We start from the raw sequence: 19,651 nt of genomic DNA, 5'->3' as shown, positions 1-19,651 counted from the left end.
ACACAATCACAATCATTAAGGAGGTGGTACTCAGTAACATAATGGGACTAAAGGCAGATATATTTTCTGCACCTGATGGCTTGCATTCGAGGGTCTTAAGAGAAGTAGCGACAGGGATTGTGGATGCATTGGTTGTAATTTACCAAAATTCCCTAGAATCTGAGGAGGTCCCAGCAGATTGGAAAACTGCAAATGTGATGCCCCTATTTAAAAAAGGAGGCAGACAAAAAGCAGGAAACTATAGACCAGTTAGCCTAACATCTGTGGTTGGGAAAATGTTGGAATCCATTATTAAAGAAGCAGTAGCAGGACATTTGGAAAAGCAAAATTCAGTCTTCAGCATGGATTTTTAAGGGGAAGACATGTTTGACAAAATTGCTGGAATTCTTTGAGGATGTAACAAATAGGGTGGATAAAGGGGAACCAGTAGGTGTGGTGTATTTGGACTTCCAGAAGGCATTTGACAAGATGCCACATAAAAGGTTACTGCACAAGATAAAAGTTCACATGGTTGGGGGTAATGTATTAGCATGGATAGAGGATTGGTTAATGAACAGAAAACAGAGAGTCGGGATAAATGGTTTATTCTCTGGTTGGCAATCAGTAACTAGTGAGGTGCCGCAGGGATCAGTGCTGGGACCCCAACTATTTACAATCTATATTAACGACTTGGAAGAAGGGACTGAATGTAACGTCGCCAAGTTTGCTGACGATACAAAGATGGGAGGAAAAGCAATGTGTGAGGAGGACACAAAAAATCTGCAAAAGGACATAGACAGGCTAAGTGAGTGGTCAAAAATTTGGCAGATGGAGTATAATGTTGGAAAGTGTGAGGTCATGCACTTTGGCAAAAAAAAAATCAAAGAGCAAGTTATTATTTAAATGGAGAAAGATTGCAAAGTGCTGCAGTATAGCGGGACCTGGGGGCACTTGTGCATGAAACACAAAACTTTAGTATGCAGATACAGCAAGTGATCAGGAAGGTCAATGGTATCTTGGCCTTTATTGCAAAGGGGATGGAGTATAAAAGCAGGGAAGGCTTGCTACAGTTATACAGGGCAGTGGTGAGGCCACACCTGGAATATTGCGTGCAGTTTTGGTTTCCATATTTACAAAAGGATATACTTGATTTGGAGGCAGTTTAGAGAAAGTTCACTAGGTTGATTCCGGAGATGAGGGGGTTGACTTATGAGAAAAGGTTGAGTAGATTGGGCCTCTACTCATTGGAATTCAGAAGAATGAGAGGTGATCTTATTGAAACGGATAAGATTATGAGGGGGCTTGACAAGATGGATGCAGAGAGGATGTTTCCACTGATAGGGAAGACTAGAACTAGAGGGCATAATCTTAGAATAAGGGGCCGCCCATTTAAAACGGAGATGAGGAGAAATTTCTTCTCTCAGAGGATTGTAAATCTGTGGAATTCGCAGCCTCAGAGAGCTGCGGAGGCTGGGATATTGAATAAGTTTAAGACAGAGATAGACAGTTTCTTAATCGATAAGCAGGATAAGGATTTATGGGGAGCGGGCAGGGAAGTAGACCTGAGTCCATGCTCAGATCAACCATGATTGTATTAAATGGTGGAGCAGGCTCGAGGGGTCGTATGGCCTACTCCTGCTCCTATTTCTTATGTTGTTATGTTCTTAGAGGTTCTGCTGAGGGAGTATAAGCATCTAGGGGTAAATTAAAACCAGAACCACAAAGGTAATAATCTCTGGATTACTACCTGATCCACGAACAAATTTGCATAGGATAAATAAGATCAGAGAGATGAACACGTAGCTCAAAGACTGGTGTGGGAAAAATGGGTTTCGGTTCATGAGGCACTGGCACCAGTACTGGGATAAGAGGGAGCTGTTCCGTTGGGACAGGCTTCACTTGAACCATACTGGGACTAGTGTCCTGGCACATCAAATAACTAGGGCTGTAGTGAGTGCTTTAAACTAAATAGTGGGGGGGATGGTTCAGGTGGGCAGAAATTTTAAAAGTCAAAGAGCAAGGAGAAGGCAACAGAGAAGGGTAGCGGTGAGGGAAATGATAACCAGAGCCTGATGGAATGGGACAGAATGTATAAAAATAAGAGTGTATCAGAAAGTGGGGTCAATGCAGGGAAAAATGGCAAAAAGAAAAAATTAAAAGCTCTTTAACTGAATCCACGCAGCATTCGTAACAAGATAGATGAGTTGACGGCATAAATAGATATAAATATGTATGATCTGATAGCCATTACAGAGACGTGGTTGCAAGGTGACCAAGTCACTGGTGGGCGTAATCTATAGGCCCCCCAACAGTAGCTACACTGTTGGACGAAGTATAACTAAAGAAATAATAGAGGCTTGTAAGAAAGGTACAACAATAATCATGGGCGATTTTAATCTTCGTATTGATTGGACAAATCAAATTGGCCAAGGTAGCCTTGAGGAAGAGTTCATAGAGTGTATCCGACATGGTTTCCTTCAACAGTACGTTGTGGAACCAACCAGCGAGCAGGTTATCTTGGATCTGGTACTGTGTAATGAGACAGGATTAATAATGGGATGGGAACCAATACAGGGAGACACAGAGAAACAAAAAGGAGAAAAAAACAAAAGACAGAAAAGAGACGAGTAAAAGTGGAGGGCAGAGAAACCAAAGGCAAGAAACAAAAAGGGCCACTGAATATAAAAGGGCTGCAGGAGGGGTCAAAACTAAAATTCATGGTTTAAAAACTAGGATTAAAACACTACCTAAACGCACGCACCATTCGAAATAAAGTAAATGAGTTGACGGCACAAATCATTACAAATGGATATGATTTGGTGGCCATTACAGAAACATGGTTGCAGGGTGGCCAAGACTGGGAATTAAACATACAGGGGTATCTGATGATTCAGAAAGATAGGCAAGAAGGGAAAGGATGTGGGGTAGCTCTGTTAATAAAAGATGATATCAGGGCAGTTGTGAGGGATGATATTGGCTCCAATGAACAAAATGTTGAATCATTGTGGGTGGAGATTAGAAATAGTAAGGCAAAAAAGTCACTGGTCGGTGTAGTTTATAGATCCCCAAATAATAACTTCACGGTGGGGCGGGCAATAATCAAGGGAATAATGGAGGCATATGAAAAAGGAACGGCAGTAGTCATGGGGGATTTTAACCTACATATCGATTGGTCAAATCAAATCGCACGGGGTAGCCTGGAGGAGGAATTCAAAGAATGCATACGGGATTGTTTCTTAGAACAGTATGTAACTGAACCTACAAGGGAGGAAGCCATCTTAGATCTGGTCCTGTGTAATGAGACAGGAAAAATAAACGATCTCCTAGTAAAAGATCCTCTCGGAATGAGTGATCACAGTATGGTTGAATTTGTAATACAGATTGAGGATGAGGAAGTTGTGTCAGAAACGAGCGTACTATGCTTAAACAAAGGGGACTACAGTGGGATGAGGGCAGAGTTGGCTAAAGTAGACTGGAAACAAGGACTAAACGGTGGCACAATTGAGGAACAGTGGAGGACTTTTAAGAAGCTCTTTCATAGTGCGCAACAAAAATATATTCCAGTGAAAAAGAAGGGCGGCAAGAGAAGGGATAACCAGCCGTGGATAACCAAGGAAATAAAGGAAAGTATCAAATCAAAGACCAATGCATATAAGGTGGCCAAGGTTAGTGGGAAACTAGAGGATTGGGAAAATTTTAAGCAACAGCAAAGAATGACTAAAAAAGCAATAAAGAAAGGAAAGATAGATTACGAAGGTAAACTTTCGCAAAACATAAAAACAGATAGTAAAAGCTTTTACAGATATATAAAACGGAAAAGAGTGACTAAAGTAAATGTTGGTCCCTTAGAAGATGAAAAGGGGGATTTAATAATGGGAAATGTGGAAATGGCTAAGACCTTAAACAATTATTTTGCTTTGGTCTTCACAGTGGAAGACACAAAAACCATGCCAAAATTTGCAGGCCACAGGAATGTGGGAAGGGAGGACCTTGAGACAATCACCATCACTAGGCGGGTAGTGCTGGAGAGGCTAATGGGACTCGAGGTGGACAAGTCCCCTGGTCCTGATGAAATGCATCCCAGGGTATTAAAAGAGATGGCGGAAGTTATAGCAGATGCATTCGTTATAATCTACCAAAATTCTCTGGACTCTGGGGAGGTACCAGCGGATTGGAAAGCAGCTAATGTAACGCCTCTGTTTAAAAAAGGGGGCAGGCAAAAGGCAGGTAACTATAGGCCGGTTAGTTTAACATCTGTAGTGGGGAAAATGCTTGAAACTACCATTAAGGAACAAATAGCGGGACATCTAGATAGGAATAGTGCAATCAAGCAGACGCAGCATGGATTCATGAAGGGGAAATCATGTTTAACTAACCTACTGGAATTCTTTGAGGATATAACGAGCATGGTGGATAGAGATGTATCGATGGATGTGGTGTATTTAGATTTCCAAAAGGCATTCGATAAGGTGCCACACAAATGGTTACTGCAGAAGATAGAGTCGGAGTAAATGTATTAGCATGGATAGAGAATTGGCTGGCGAACAGAAAGCAAAGAGTCGGGATAAATGGGTCCTTTTCCGGTTGAAAATCAGTGGTTAGTGGTGTGCCACAGGGATCAGTGCTGGGACCACAACTGTTTACAATATACATAGATGACCTAGAAGAGGGGACAGAGTGTAGTGCAACAAAATTTGCAGATGACACAAAGATTAGTTGGAAAGCGGGTTGTGTAGAGGACTCAGAGAGGCTGCAAGGAGATTTGGATAGGTTAAGTGAATGGGCTAAGGTTTGGCAGATGGAATACAATGTCGGAAAGTGTGAGGTCATCCACCTTGGGGGAAAAAAAACAGTAAAAGGGAATATTATTTGAATGGGGAGAAATTACAACATGCTGCGGTGCAGAGGGACCTGGGGGTCCTTGTGCATGAATCCCAAAAGGTTAGTTTGCAGGTGCAGCAGGTAATCAGGAAGGCGAATGGAATGTTGGCCTTCATTGCGAGAGGGATGGAGTACAAAAGCAGGGAGGTCTTGCTGCAACTGTATAAGGTATTGGTAAGGCCGCAACTGGAGTATTGCGTGCAGTTTTAGTCATCTTACTTAAGGAAGGATATACTGGCTTTGGAAGGGGTACAGAGACGATTCACTAGGCTGATTCCAGAAATGAGGGGGTTACCTTATGATGATAGATTGAGTAGACTGGGTCTTTACTCGTTGGAGTTCAGAAGGATGAGGGGTGATCTTATAGAAACATTTAAAATCATGAAAGGGATAGACAAGATAGAGGCAGAGAGGTTGTTTCCACTGGTAGGGGAGACTAGAACTAGGGGGCACAGCCTCAAAATACGGAGGAGCCAATTTAAAACCGAGTTGAGAAAGAATTTCTTCTCCCAGAGGGTTGTGAATCTGTGGAATTCTCTGCCCAAGGAAGCAGTTGAGGCTAGCTCATTGAATGTTTTCAATTCAAAGATAGATAGATTTTTAACCAATAAGGGAATTAAGGGTTACGGGGAGAGGGCGGGTAAGTGGAGCTGAGTCCACGACCAGATCAGCCATGATCTTATTGAATGGCGGAGCGGGCTCGAGGGGCTAGATGGCCTACTCTTGTTCCTAATTTTTATGTTCTTATATGTTCTTATAAATGATCTCATCATAAAGGATCCTCTAGGAAAGAGTGATCGTAGTATGGTTGAATTTCAAATTCAGTTGATGGGTGAGAACATTGGATGTCAAACCAGTGATCTGATCTTAAGTAAAGGAGATGATAACGGTATGAATGCAGAATTGGCTAAAGTGGACTGGGAAAATAGATTAAAGTTTAAGACAGTTGATAAACAATGGCAGATATTTAAGGAGATATTTCATAATGCTCAACAAAAATATATTTCAGTGAGAAGGAAAGACTTTAAGAGAAGGGAGAATCATCCGTGGTTAACTAAGGAAGTAAAGGATGGTATCTAATTGAAAATAATGGCATACAAAGTTGCCAAGATTAGTGGGAGGTCAGAGGATTGGAACATATTTAAAAATCAGCAAAGGACGACTAAGAATTATAAAGAGAGGGAAGATAGAGTGTGAGAGTAAAGTAGCAAGAAATATAAAAACAGATAGTAAGATACAGGTAGATAAAAAGGAAGAGAGTAGCGAAAGTAAAAGTTGCTCCCTTAGAGGATGGGACTGGGGAGTTAATAATGGGGAACAGAGAAATGGCGGAGACTTTGAACAAATATTTTGTATCGGTCTTCATGGTAGAAGACACTAAAAACATCCCAATAATAGATAATCAAGGGTCTATAGGGAGGGTGGAACTTAAACCAATCATTCACTAAAGGAAAAGTACTCGGTAAAATAATCGGTTTAAAGATGGAAAAGTCTCTTGGACCTGATGGCTTGCATCCTAGGGTCTTAAAAGAAGTGGCTGCAGAGATAGTGGATGCTTTGGATGTAATCTGCCAAAATTCTCTGGATTCCGGAGAGGTCCCAGCAGATTGGAAAACCGCAAATGTAACGCCCTATTTAAGAAAGGAGGCAGACAGAAAACAGGAAACTATAGACCAGTTAGCCTAACATCTGTCATTGGTAAAATGCTGGAATCCATTATTAAGGAAGCAGTAGCAGGACATTTGGAAAAGCATAATACAGTCAAGCAGAGTCAGCATGGTTTTATGAAAGGGAAGTCATGTTTGACAAATTTACTGGAGTTCTTTGAGGATATAATGAGCAGGGTGGATAAGGGAGAACGAGTGGATGTGGTGTATTTGGATTTCCAAAAGGCATTCGATAATATGTCACATAAAAAATTACTGCACAAGATAAGAGCTCATGGGGTTGGAGGTAATATATTAGCATGGATAGCAGATTGGTTAACTAACAGAAAACAGAGTCGGGATAAATGGGTCATTTTCTGGTTTGCAAATGGTAACTAGTGGGGTACATAAGAATTAGGAACAGGAGTAGGCCATCTAGCCCCTCGAGCCTGCTCCATCATTCAACAAGATCATGGCTGATCTGGCCGTGGACTCAGCTCCACTTACCCGCCCGCTCCCTGTAACCCTTAATTCCCTTATTGGTTAAAAATCTATCTATCTGTGACTTGAATACATTCAATGAGCTAGCCTCAACTGCTTCCTTGGGCAGAGAATTCCACAGATTCACAACCCTCTGGGAGAAGAAATTCTTTCTCAACTCGGTTTTAAATTAGCTCCCCCGTATTTTGAGGCTGTGCCCCTAGTTCTAGTCTCCCCTACCAGTGGAAACAAATTCTCTGCCTCTATCTTGTCTATCCCTTTCATGATTTTAAATGTTTCTATAAGATCACCCCTCATCCTTCTGAACTTCAACGAGTAAAGACCCAGTCTACTCAATCTATCATCATAAGGTAACCCCCTCATCTCCAGAATCAGCCTCGTGAATCGTCTCTGTACCCACTCCAAAGCTAGTATATCCTTCCTTAAGTAAGGTGACCAAAACTGCACGCAGTACTCCAGGTGCGGCCTCACCAATACCCTATACAGTTGCAGAAGGACCTCCCTGCTTTTGTACTCCATCCCTCTCGCGATGAAGGCCAACATTCCATTCGCCTTCCTGATTACCTGCTGCACCTGCAAACTAACTTTTTGGGATTCGTGCACAAGGACCCCCAGGTCCCTCTGCACCGCAGCATGTTGTAATTTCTCCCCATTCAAATAATATTCCCTTTTACTGTTTTTTTTCCCCCAAGGTGGATGACCTCACACTTTCCGACATTGTATTCCATCTGCCAAACCTTAGCCCATTCGCTTAACCTATCTAAATCTCTTTGCAGCCTCTCTGTGTCCTCTACATAACCCGCTTTCCCACTAATCTTTGTGTCATCTGCAAATTTTGTTACACTACACTCTGTCCCCTCTTCCAGGTCATCTATGTATATTGTAAACAGTTGTGGTCCCAGCATCGATCCCTGTGACCACCAGTAACCACCGGTTTCCAACCCGAAAAGGACCCATTTATCCCTACTCTCTGCTTTCTGTTCGCCAGCCAATTCTCTATCCATGCTAATACATTTCCTCTGACTCCGCGTACCTTTATCTTCTGCAGTAACCTTTTGTGTGGCGCCTTATCGAATGTCTTTTGGAAATCTAAATACACCACAACTCTTTTGGGGGGGGAACAAAATAGACATTAGATCAAGTGCCCCCCGATCTGGGGGAAAAGAGCTGCATTCATATAACACCTTTCATGACCACCAGATGTCTCAAAGCGCTTTACAGCCAATGATTTGGAGTACATCTGGAGTGTAGTCACTGTTATAATATGGAAACTGAACTCACATCCTGGGATTACTAGTCCAGTAACATAACCGCTATACTACCGTATCCCTACTCTAAATACACCACATCCATTGGTACACCTCTATCCACCATGCTCGTTATATCCTCAAAGAATTCCAGTAAATTAGTTAAACATGATTTCCCCTTCATGAATCCATGCTGCGTCAGCTTGATTGCACTATTCCTATCTCGATGTCCCGCTATTTCTTCCTTAATGATAGTTTCAAGCATTTTCCCCACTACAGATGTTAAACTAACCGGCCTATAGTTACCTGCCTTTTGTCTGCCCCCTTTTTTAAACAGAGGCATTACATTAGCTGCTTTCCAATCCCCTGGTACCTCTCCCAGAGTGCAGAGAATTTTGGTAGATTATAACGAATGCATCTGCTATAACTTCCGCCATCTCTTTTAATACCCTGGGATGCATTTCATCAGGACCAGGGGACTTGTCTATCTTGAGTCCCATTAGCCTGTCCAGCACTACCTCCCTAGTGACAGTGATTGTCTCAAGGTCCTCCCTTCCCACATTCCTGTGACCAGTAATTGTTGGCATGGTTTTTGTGTCTTCCACTGTGAAGACCAAAGCAAAATAATTGTTTAAGGTCTCAGCCATTTCCACATTTCCCATTATTAAATCCCCCTTCTCATCTTCTAAGGGACCAACATTTACTTTAGTCACTCTTTTCCATTTTATATATCTGTAAAAGCCTTTACTATCCGTTTTTATGTTTTGCGCAAGTTTACCTTCGTAATCTTTCTTTCCTTTCTTTATTGCTTTCTTAGTCATTCTTTGCTGTCGTTTAAAATTTTCCCAATCTTCTATTTTCCCACTAACCTTGGCCACCTTATACGCATTGGTTTTTAATTTGATACTCTCCTTTATTTCCTTGGTTATCCACGGCTGGTTATCCATTCTCTTACCGCCTTTCTTTTTCACTGGAATATATTTTTGTTGAGCACTATGAAAGAGCTCCTTAAAAGTCCTCCACTGTTCCTCAATTGTGCCACCGTTTAGTCTGTGTTTCCAGTCTACTTTAGGGGTGCTGCAAGGCTTGGTGCTGGGGCCTCAACTATTTATAATTTATATTAATGACTTGGATGAAGGGCCCACGTGTAATGTAGCCAAGTTTGCTGATGATACAAAGTTGAGTGGAAAAGCAAGTTATGAAGAGGACACAGAAAATTTGCAAAGGGATATAGACAGGCTAAGTGAGTGGGCAAACATTTGGCAGATGGAGTATAATGTGGGATAGTGTGAGGTTATCCACTTTGGCAGAAAAAATTAAAAAGCAAATTATTATTTAAATGGAGAGAAACTACAAAATGCTGCAATACAGAGGAACCAGGGCGTCCTTGTGCATGAAACACAAAGTTAGTATGCAGATACAGCAAGTAATCAGCAAGGCAAATAGAATGTTGGCCTTTATTGCAAGGGGGATGGAGTATAAAAGCAACGAAGTCCTGCTACAACTGTACATGGTATTGGTGAGGCCACACCTGGAGTACAGCATATAGTTTTGGTCTCCTGTACGCTTGCATTGGAGGCAGTTCAGAGAAGGTTCACTGGGTTGATTCCTGAGATGTGGGGGTTCACTTCTGAAGAAAGGATGAGCAGGTTGGCCCTATACTCATTGGAGTTTAGAAGAATGAGAGGTGATCTTATTGAAACATATCAGATATTGAGGGGGCTCGACAAGGTAGATGCAGAGAGGATGTTGCCCATTTAGAACTGAGATGAGGAGGAATTTCTTTTCTCAGATAGTCATAAGGTGCAGATAGATAGATTTTTGAGCGATAAGGGAGTGAAGGGTTATGGGGAATGGGCAGGGAAGTGGAGCTGAGCCCAAGATCAGATCAGCCATGATCTTATTAAATGGCAAAGCAGGCTCGAGGGGCCAAATGGCCTACTCCTGCTCAAAATTCTTATGTTCTTGTGTCCCTCCAACCACCATCTGCCCCACCTGTGACAGAGACTGTAGGTCCTGCATTGGATTCATCAATCACCTGGGAACTCATATTAGTATGGCAGCAAGTCATCCTCGACTCTGAGGGACTGCCTAAGAAGAAGAAGCAAGATCACGTGAGATGGCAAAGTCAAGGGGATGGATGTGAATATGGTTTGGGGAGTTTACATGAAGGGAGAGATTAAGAGAGGATAGGAGTGTAGTGAACTCAAAGGAGAGTGCGGATAATGAATTGAGATGGAGGTTGAAATCACCGAGTACGACCAATGCTGAGGCTGAGGGAGGAAAGCAGCAAAGATATTTTGGCGAGAACATTTTTATGGTACTTGGGTGGGCATTAGAGAATGAGGATTTTAAATGAAAGGTGAAAGGGTTGGAACAAGGTGAGATGCTCAAAAAAGGAGAAAGTGCCAGAGGGGTAGGGGGACAGACCAAGGTGTGATTTGGTGATAAGCACCACACCGCCACCACAACAGTCTGGGTGGGGCAAGTGGTGGAAGGTGTAGCCAGGCATGAAGGCTTCATTTAAGGGGAAGGTGTCATCACCCCTCTGCCAGATTTACATCAAGGCCATGATGTTGGTGCAATCAACCACAATCAGCTCATGGGTCGCAAGGGACATTCTGGAGAGACGGGCAGTGACAGCTGATCCACTGGCAGAGTCCACTGTATAAAGCACCAATGGTGGCAACAGTTATATAAGGTAACTGAGACTGGTGCTATCGCCTTCAGAGGTGTGGGGACCTATCTGAAAAAGAGATACCTGGAGGCTATGGCATCACAGGTGGCCACCCCCAACAGTATGGCTTTCCTGGTCACCGACAGGCTGTGGATAGTGTTTTACCCAATCACTGGCCTGTAAAGACTTTCTACCACCATTGAAGAACTTCCATTGGCCAGACAAGAATGTTACGATTTGCAGCTTTCAGACAACAATGAACAAATGCCTAAAACAAAAGCAACATTGTGCAGCTGTTGGAAATCTAAAATAAAAACAGAAAATGATGGATAACACTCAGACCTGAAACACTAACTCTGTTTCTCTCTCCACAGATGCTGAATATTTCCAGCATTTTCTGTTTATATTTTATGAACAAATGGTTTTTTATCGCAGTGTTTTCCATTTATTCGTGTAAATGTGCTGTAGCCCACAACACAAGCAATTGGACTATTACAGAAGCAGCAAGTGGAAGGTGTCCTATAACCCAATAATGCTTTTAAAGCACATCGCTGATAAATGATTTCTGCGTCACAATGATGCGTAACTCCAGTCGAGACCTGATCTTGACTGCCGATCAGAGTGGAGCTGGAGCATCTTTCCAATGCAGTGTAAGGTTTATAAAGCTTCTGGACACTTTATAAACTTACATGGAGTTTATTTGAAGCTATTAAGAACATGGACTCTTCTGCTTGCATTCTCAGTGCAATTAGGCACTTTACGAGGATAGTTGTTTAGTTTACATTGCACGATATAGAAACATAGAAAATAGGTGCAGGAGCAGGCCATTCAGCCCTTCTAGCCTGCACCGCCATTCAATGAGTTCATGGCTGAACATGAAACTTCAGTACCCACTTCCTGCTTTCTCGCCATACCCCTTGATCCCCCGAGTAGTAAGGACTTCATCTAACTCCCTTTTGAATATATTTAGTGAATTGGCCTCAACTACTTTCTGTGGTAGAGAATTCCACAGGTTCACCACTCTCTGGGTGAAGAAGTTTCTCCTCATCTCGGTCCTAAATGGCTTACCCCTTATCCTTAGACTGTGACCCCTGGTTCTGGACTTCCCCAACATTGGGAACATTCTTCCTGCATCTAACCTGTCTAAACCCGTCAGAATTTTAAACGTTTCTATGAGGTCCCCTCTCATTCTTCTGAACTCCAGTGAATACAAGCCCAGTTGATCCAGTCTTTCTTGATAGGTCAGTCCCACCATCCCGGGAATCAGTCTGGTGAATCTTCGCTGCACTCCCTCAATAGCAAGAATGTCCTTCCTCAAGTTAGGACACCAAAACTGTACACAATACTCCAGGTGTGGCCTCACCAAGGCCCTGTACAACTGTAGTAACACCTCCCTGCCCCTGTACTCAAATCCCCTCGCTATGAAGGCCAACATGCCATTTACTTTCTTAACCGCCTGCTGTACCTGCATGCCAACCTTCAATGACTGATGTACCATGACACCCAGGTCTCGTTGCACCTTCCCTTTTCCTAATCTGTCACCATTCAGATAATAGTCTGTCTCTCTGTTTTTACCACCAAAGTGGATAACCTCACATTTATCCACATTATACTTCATCTGCCATTCATTTGCCCACTCACCTAACCTATCCAAGTCACTCTGCAGCCTCATAGCATCCTCCTCGCAGCTCACACTGCCACCCAACTTAGTGTCATCTGCAAATTTGGAGATACTACATTTAATCCCCTCGTCTAAGTCATTAATGTACAATGTAAACAGCTGGGGCCCCAGCACAGAACCTTGCGGTACCCCACTAGTCACTGCCTGCCATTCTGAAAAGTACCCATTTACTCCTACTCTTTGCTTCCTGTCTGACAACCAGTTCTCAATCCACGTCAGCACACTTCCCCCAATCCCATGTGCTTTAACTTTGCACATTAATCTCTTGTGTGGGACCTTGTCGAAAGCCTTCTGAAAGTCCAAATATACCACATTAACTGGTTCTCCTTTGTCCACTTTACTGGAAACATCCTCAAAAAATTCCAGAAGATTTGCCAAGCATGATTTCCCTTTCACAAATCCACGCTGACTTGGACCTATCATGTCATCATTTTCCAAATGGACTGCTATGACATCCTTAATAATTGATTCCATCATTTTACCCACTACTGAGGTCAGGCTGACCGGTCTATAATTCCCTGTTTTCTCTCTCCCTCCTTTTTTAAAAAGTGGGGTTACATTGGCTACCCTCCACTCGATAGTAACTGATCCAGAGTCAATGGAATGTTGGAAAATGACTGTCAATGCATCCGCTATTTCCAAGGCCACCTCCTTAAGTACTCTGGGATGCATAGAAACATAGAAACATAGAAACAAAGAAACATAGAAAATAGGTGCAGGAGCAGGCCATTCAGCCCTTCTAGCCTGCACCGCCATTCAATGAGTTCATGGCTGAACATGAAACTTCAATACCCCCTTCCTGCTTTCTCGCCATAACCCTTGATCCCCCGAGTAGTAAGGACTTCATCTAACTCCCTTTTGAATATATTTAGTGAATTGGCCTCAGCTACTTTCTGTGGTAGAGAATTCCACAGGTTCACCACTCTCTGGGTGAAGATGTTTTTCCTCATCTCGGTCCTAAATGGCTTACCCCTTATCCCCAGACTGTGACCCCTGGTTCTGGATTTCCCCAACATTGGGAACATTCTTCCTGCATCTAACCTGTCTAAACCCGTCAGAATTTTAAACGTTTCCATGAGGTCCCCTCTCATTCTTCTGAACTCCAGTGAATACAAGCCCAGTTGATCCAGTCTTTCTTGATAGGTCAGTCCTACCATCCCGGGAATCAGTCTGGTGAATCTTCGCTGCACTCCCTCAATAGCAAGAATGTCCTTCCTCAAGTTAGGAGACCAAAACTGTACACAATACTCCAGGTGTGGCCTCACCAAGGCCCTGTACAACTGTAGCAACACCTCCCTGCCCCTGTACTCAAATCCCCTCGCTATGAAGGCCAACATGCCATTTGCTTTCTTAACCGCCTGCTGTACCTGCATGCCAACCTTCAATGACTGATGTACCATGACACCCAGGACTCGTTGCACCTTCCCTTTTCCTAATCTGCCACCATTCAGATAATAGTCTGTCTCTCTGTTTTTACCACCAAAGTGGATAACCTCACATTTATCCACATTATACTTCATCTGCCATGCATTTGCCCACTCACCTAACCTATCCAAGTCACTCTGCAGCCTAATAGCATCCTCCTCGCAGCTCACACTGCCACCCAACTTAGTGTGATCCGCAAATTTGGAGATACTGTATTTAATCCCCTCGTCTAAATCATTAATGTACAATGTAAACAGCTGGGGCCCCAGCACAGAACCTTGCGGCACCCCACTAGTCACTGCCTGCCATTCTGAAAAGTACCCGTTTACTCCGACTCTTTGCTTCCTGTCTGACAACCAGTTCTCAATCCACGTCAGCACACTAACCCCAATCCCATGTGCTTTAACTTTGCACATTAATCTCTTGTGTGGGACCTTGTCGAAAGCCTTCTGAAAGTCCAAATATACCACATCAACTGGTTCTCCTTTGTCCATTTTACTGGAAACATCCTCAAAAAATTCCAGAAGATTTGTCAAGCATGATTTCCCTTTCACAAATCCATGCTGACTTGGACCTATCATGTCACCATTTTCCAGATGCGCTGCTATGACATCCTTAATAATTGATTCCATCATTTTACCCACTACTGAGGTCAGGCTGACCGGTCTATAATTCCCTGTTTTCCCTCTCCCTCCTTTTTTAAAAAGTGGGGTTACATTGGCTACCCTCCACTCGATAGGAACTGATCCAGAGTCAATGGAATGTTGGAAAATGACTATCAATGGATCCGCTATTTCCAAGGCCACCTCCTTAAGTACTCTGGGATGCAGTCCATCAGGCCCTGGGGATTTATCGGCCTTCAATCCCATCAATTTCCCCAAAACAATTTCCCGACTAATAAGGATTTCCCTCAGTTCCCCCTCCTTACTAGACTATCTGACCCCATTTATATCCGGAAGGTTGTTTGTATCCTCCTTAGTGAATACTGAACCAAAGTACTTGTTCAATTGGTCTGCCATTTCTTTGTTCCCCGTTATGACTTCCCCTGATTCTGACTGCAGGGGACCTACGTTTGTCTTTACTAACCTTTTTCTCTTTACATACCTATAGAAACTTTTGCAATCCGCCTTAATGTTCCCTGCAAGCTTCTTCTCGTACTCCATTTTCCCTGCCCTAATCAAACCCTTTGTCCTCCTCTGCTGAGTTCTAAATTTCTCCCAGTCCCTGGGTTCGCTGCTATTTCTGGCCAATTTGTATGCCACTTCCTTGGCTTTAATACTATCCCTGATTTCCCTAGATAGCCACGGTTGAGCCACCTTCCCTTTTTTATTTTTACGCCAGACAGGAATGTACAATTGTTGTAATTCATCCATGCAGTCTCTAAATGTCTGCCATTGCCCATCCACAGTCAACCCCCTAAGTATCATTCGCCAATCTATCCTAGCCAATTCACGCCTCATATCTTCAAAGTTACCCTTCTTTAAGTTCTGGACCATGGTCTCTGAATTAACTGTTTCATTCTCCATCCTAATGCAGAATTCCACCATATTATGGTCACTCTTCCCCAAGGGGCCTCGCACAATGAGATTGCTAATTAATCCTCTCTCATTACACAACACCCAGTCTAAGATGGCCTCCCCCCTAGTTGGTTCCTCGACATATTGGTCTAGAAAACCATCCCTTATGCACTCCAGGAAACCCTCCTCCACCGTATTGCTTCCAGTTTGGCTAGCCCAATCTGTGTGCATATTAAAGTCACCCATTATAACTGCTACACCTTTATTGCATGCACCCCTAATTTCCTGTTTGATGCCCTCCCCAACATCCCTACTACTGTTTGGAGGTCTGTACACAACTCCTACTAAAGTTTTTTGCCCTTTGGTGTTCTGCAGCTCTACCCATATAGATTCCACATCATCCAAGCTAATGTCTTTCCTAACTATTGCCTTAATCTCCTCTTTAACCAGCAATGCTACCCCACCTCCTTTTCCTTTTATTCTATCCTTCCTGAATGTTGAATACCCCTGAATGTTGAGTTCCCAGCCCTGATCATCCTGGAGTCACATCTCCGTAATCCCAATCACATCATATTTGTTAACATCTATTTACACAGTTAATTCATCCACCTTATTGCGGATACTCCTTGCATTAAGACACAAAGCCTTTTTTTAGCACCCTTTGTCCTTTTAGAATTTTGCTGTACAGTGGCCCTTTTTGTTCTTTGCCTTGGGTTTCTCTGCCCTCCACTTTCCCTCATCTCCTTTCTGTCTTTTGCTTTTGCCTCCTTTTTGTTTCCCTCTGTCTCCCTGCATTGGTTCCCATCCCCCTGCCATATTAGTTTAAATCCTCCCCAACAGCACTAGCAAACACTCCCCCTAGGACATTGGTTCCGGTCCTGCCCAGGTGCAGACCGTCCGGTTTGTACTGGTCCCACCTCCCCCAGAACCGGTCCCAATACCCCAGGAATTTGAATCCCTCCCTGCTGCACCACTGCTCAAGCCACGTATTCATCTGCGCTATCCTGCGATTCATACTCTGACTATCACGTGGCACTGGTAGCAATCCCGAGATTACTACTTTTGAGGTCCTACTTTTTAATTTAGCTCCTAGCTCCTTAAATTCGTTTTGTAGGACCTCATCCCTTTTTTTTTACCTATGTCGTTGGTACCAATGTACACCACGACAACTGGCTGTTCTCCCTCCCATTTCAGAATGTCCTGCACCCGCTCCGGGACATCCTTGACCCTTGCACCAGGGAGGCAACATACCATCCTGCAGTCCATCAGGCCCTGGGGATTTATCGGCCTTCAATCCCATCAATTTCCCCAACACAATTTCCCGACTAATAAAGATTTCCCTCAGTTCCTCCTCCTTACTAGTCCCTCTGACCCCTTTTATATCCGGAAGGTTGTTGGTGTCCTCCTTAGTGAATACCGAACCAAAGTACTTGTTCAATTGGTCTGCCATTTCTTTGTTCCCCGTTATGACTTCCCCTGATTCTGACTGCAGGGGACCTACGTTTGTCTTTACTAACCTTTTTCTCTTTACATACCTATAGAAACTTTTGCAATCCGCCTTAATGTTCCCTATGAGCTGGATCTCTACATTTACACTGCTAAAATGGTCAATCAAAGCCAAATAGTAGAATTATAGAACTATGAAAAACTGGGTCTATGATTCTGCTGCTGGAACCCAGTTTTAGCAAAGTTAATATGGAGAGCTGGTGCAGGCCCGATGCTCTCTCATGATCTGAACGAGGGAAACACCAATGTAGAAGCACCTTAACTGCAACCTTAATATGACATTGAAGTCAAATGCATTTAAAAGTAACAGTAAATAAGTCAGAGATAGTAATGGAGAAATAATCCATCACCAATGAGCTTCTTAGTGAACACGTAGTATAAAATATTGAAGATGAATGTGTTTTCGGATGAATCGTTGACCTTGAAGACCAAAAGTTGTATAATTAATTAAGTGTCTATGACCTAGGCATACCTGCAATTCCCGGAGCTCCAAAAGTCATGAAATGCTCTGTGGGGGAGGGAAAAATAAACATTTTAAATATTTGTGCTTGCATAGTTGCCCCTTCTTTTTGCAAAATAGCCAGTAACATACTGAAGTAATATTGTCATGGAATTGATGTGCAATGTAGTTACAAGGACCCAGATAACCCATGGGCCTACGATTCCAGCAATTTTGCCCATGGGAAGCTTTCAGCATTGACCTCAACAAACTTTCCAGGGTCAGTGGGGAGGCTCCCTGTTTTGCACTCTAAAGTCAGGTGCCTGTACTTCTATGGGTGCCCAGTGTGGGATGAGGTGTCATGCCACTAACCCCCAGAAAAAAGTTTAAACACCTCCAGCAGCCCACTTGTCCATTAATAGACAGAAAATCATGAGCTATGCAGCCTCAATTTCTCGCTATGTTTTGCCTGTAAGCACCGCTCTTTGTTAGAAGTGTGCAATTGGCCCTTATGACAACAGCATTGGTGTGAAGCTTTGTATTAACACTATTCTTATAATGTAACTGCAACCCTTAGTGTTTGTTCAGAACATCCTGCTGACTTGTAAACTAGCTGGTAACTATTCGAGCCTGAGGCAGCAGAATCTTAAATTGTACTGGCTACTGATCCAAAGATTATCCACAGGTGTGCTGTAACTTTATTGCTTTTTAAATCTCATTTATAATGCCTTCAAGCACTGTGGGGTTTAGTTTCCTTCAGACCAACATAAACAGTCTTTGAAATTAAATCATGCCATACTGTCTGGATGTTTCCATTCTAAAACTATTACTTGGTTATTTCCCTTCCTTATTTAAGTTAGTTTTAGTCCAACTTTACAAATTCTAAATTTACTAAAATTACAATGGGATAAATGTTCATCTTCAACGCTCCCCAACTTCATGTACCAGACTAGGATTTATTATGGACAGAATAATGTGGGGTTGCACATCCAAATTTCCAATTTGCTCTTCTGCCATGTGAAGCTTTGGCTGGGAATGCGGAAGTAAATATTTAACTCCCCAATATGTGTTCAACAAGATAAACAGTTTATATATTATTGAAAGCGAATCTACGTAATTTTAAGAAAAAGCTGATGAGAGGAATCCAGTGCTAGTTCTCCAACCAGACAACAAATAGCATCCTCAGCATTTACTCAGAGTCACTAACACTGGTAATAGGGCACTTAGAAAATAATAATAATAGGATTGGGCAGTGTCAACATGGATTTTTGAAAGGGAAATCATGTTTGACAAATCTGTTAAAGTTTTTTGAGTTTGTAACTAGCAGAATAGATAAGGGATGTGGTGTATTTGGATTTTCAGAAGGCTTTTGATAACAGGTTATTGAACAAAATTAGGGCTCATGGGATTGGGGGGAATATACTAGAATGGATTGAGGATTGGTTAATGGACAGAAAACAGAGAGTCGAAATAAACGGTTCATTTTCAGATTGTCAGGCTGTAACTAGTGGGGTGTCACAAGGATCGGTGTTTGGGCTATTCACAATCTATATCAATGATTTGGATGAGGGGACCAACTGTAATATATCCAAGTTCGCTGATGATACAAAGCTAGGTGGGTAGTAAGTTGTGAGGAGGATACAAAGAGACTTCAAGGGGATATTGACAGCCTAACTGAGTGGGCAAGGACATGGCAAATGGATATATAGTGGAGAAATGTGAAGTTATCCACTTTGGTAGTAAAAATAGAAAAGCAGTGTATTTTTTAAATGGTGACAGATTGGGAAATGTTGGCGTTCAGAGGGACCTGGGTGCACGAATCACTGAAAGTTAACATACGGGTACAGCATGCAATTAAGAAAGCAAATGGTATGTTGGCCCTTATTACAAGAGGATTTCAGTATAAGAGCAAAGCCGTCTTACTGCAATTATACAGGGCCCTGGTGAGACCGCACCTGGAGTATTGTGTACAGTTTTGGTCTCCTTACATAAGGAAGAATATACGTGCCATTGAAGGAGTGCAACAAACGTTCTCCAGACTGATTTCTGGGATGGGGGGATTATCCTATGAGGAGAGATTGAGTAGACTAGGCCTATATTCTCGAGTTTAGAAGAATGAGAGGCGATCTCATTGAAACATACAAAATTCTTA

At 42.8% G+C, this 19,651-nt stretch overlaps 1 protein-coding gene across 2 annotated transcripts in view; it reads right to left on the bottom strand.

Moving 5' to 3' along the window:
• The window catches only part of LOC139275825 (EMILIN-2-like), a 108,229-nt gene that overhangs the window by 34,075 nt on the left and 54,503 nt on the right, over nt 1–19,651 (bottom strand). Inside the window, exon 6 of one of the 2 annotated variants that reach the window (XM_070893036.1) lies at nt 17,533–17,568. The exons of the other annotated variant lie outside the window; for it this stretch is intronic. Coding sequence (XP_070749137.1) covers nt 17,533–17,568 — 36 coding nt within the window. The remainder of the gene's footprint in view (nt 1–17,532; nt 17,569–19,651) is intronic. 2 annotated transcript variants of the gene reach the window in all.

The sequence above is a fragment of the Pristiophorus japonicus genome, chromosome 1 (assembly GCF_044704955.1).
Source record: "Pristiophorus japonicus isolate sPriJap1 chromosome 1, sPriJap1.hap1, whole genome shotgun sequence".
Lineage (NCBI taxonomy): Eukaryota > Metazoa > Chordata > Chondrichthyes > Pristiophoridae > Pristiophorus > Pristiophorus japonicus.
This window is presented reverse-complemented; position numbering and strand designations above follow the sequence as displayed.